Source organism: Exserohilum turcica (assembly GCF_000359705.1).
Source record: "Exserohilum turcica Et28A unplaced genomic scaffold SETTUscaffold_106, whole genome shotgun sequence".
Lineage (NCBI taxonomy): Eukaryota > Fungi > Ascomycota > Dothideomycetes > Pleosporales > Pleosporaceae > Exserohilum > Exserohilum turcicum.
The window spans coordinates 1-1,097 of NW_007359922.1; the positions used below are offsets into that span (position 1 = coordinate 1).

Sequence of the window (1,097 nt, forward strand, 5' to 3'; positions counted from 1 at the left end):
GTAGCGTTTCCCACGTACACATCAACCCGCACGACAGCCCGGTCATGGACACCAAGCCAAAGCGACGCTGTCACGCATATCAGAAACCCTGAACCACATTGACATGTTTGTCCTCTACGCGGGGCTCAAAAAAAAAGTCCCCTCTCCTCTCCACGTGTGGACAAACGCAGAACTGTAAGTCCGCCCAAAACTTACCTTTAGCACCTGCTCCTTTCCCACTCGCGCCAATTCATACCGGTCGCGGTCAAAGTCGTGCCCTTTTGTCTCGGCAACTACCAGCCGTCTGTCGCGCGCACGCAGAATGTCATTGTCGAGGTTCTGGAGTCCGATGCGTTTTTCCATGGCAGAGCTTTGTAGTGCTTTTCTCGTGGTCGTCTTTCTGGACGCAGAAAGGTGGATGGGGGGGGGGGGAGAGAATAGAAGCTATGCAATGGGAGGAAAACCGAAAAGAAAGGGCATATAGAGAACCGGTAGTGCAGTAACACGTGTGCGTGTGAGGATGTTCCTTGTAGCAGACAGACAGGCAGGTAAGTCCGCAGACGGGGGGAAATGAAGAAACAAGAAAGGGAATTTTTTGCCTATCAAAAGATGTGTGGATGCGTCACACAAGACATATATATACACATATGTAAATGCAAAAGTAGTCCAGTGAATGGATGGATAGATGGATGGATGGATGGAAGGATACTTGCCTTGCTTCTCCCCCCCCCCCTTTTTTTTCCCTTTCACAGGTCGAGAATGTGCGAGCCCCACGCCTCATGCAGCATGCATGCATGCAACGGGGGATATCCAGAAACCAAAGCTAAATGAAACCAAGCTAAAAACTCACCGACGAGCGGCGAGGGCAAAAGAAAGAAAAGAAAAAAAACGGGGATACCTGCCGGCTCGGGTATTGCAAATGGACGCTTGCACAAAGTGGGCGGGGGAGGGGGGGAATACAGTAGTATGCAGAGAACCTTAGACCAAGAAGAAGACGGGGTTTTTTACTTTTACCGCGCTTCTATTACGTATAGCTAAGCTAGCTTTTCGCCCGCTCCCCGCTGACAGGGGGGAAGGGGGGGGAATACCGAGTGGGTAGGCTCGCTGCAGTGACGGCG

At 51.6% G+C, this 1,097-nt stretch overlaps 1 protein-coding gene across 1 annotated transcript; it reads right to left on the reverse strand.

Moving 5' to 3' along the window:
• Positions 1-42: 42 nt before the first annotated feature.
• Positions 43-342, reverse strand: SETTUDRAFT_29418 (uncharacterized protein; the record flags this gene model as incomplete). The annotated part of the gene is made up of 2 exons (XM_008023612.1): positions 43-114; positions 196-342. The coding sequence occupies 2 exons, from the start codon at positions 340-342 to the stop codon at positions 43-45; spliced, it is 219 nt and encodes a 72-aa protein (XP_008021803.1).
• Positions 343-1,097: the final 755 nt, after the last annotated feature.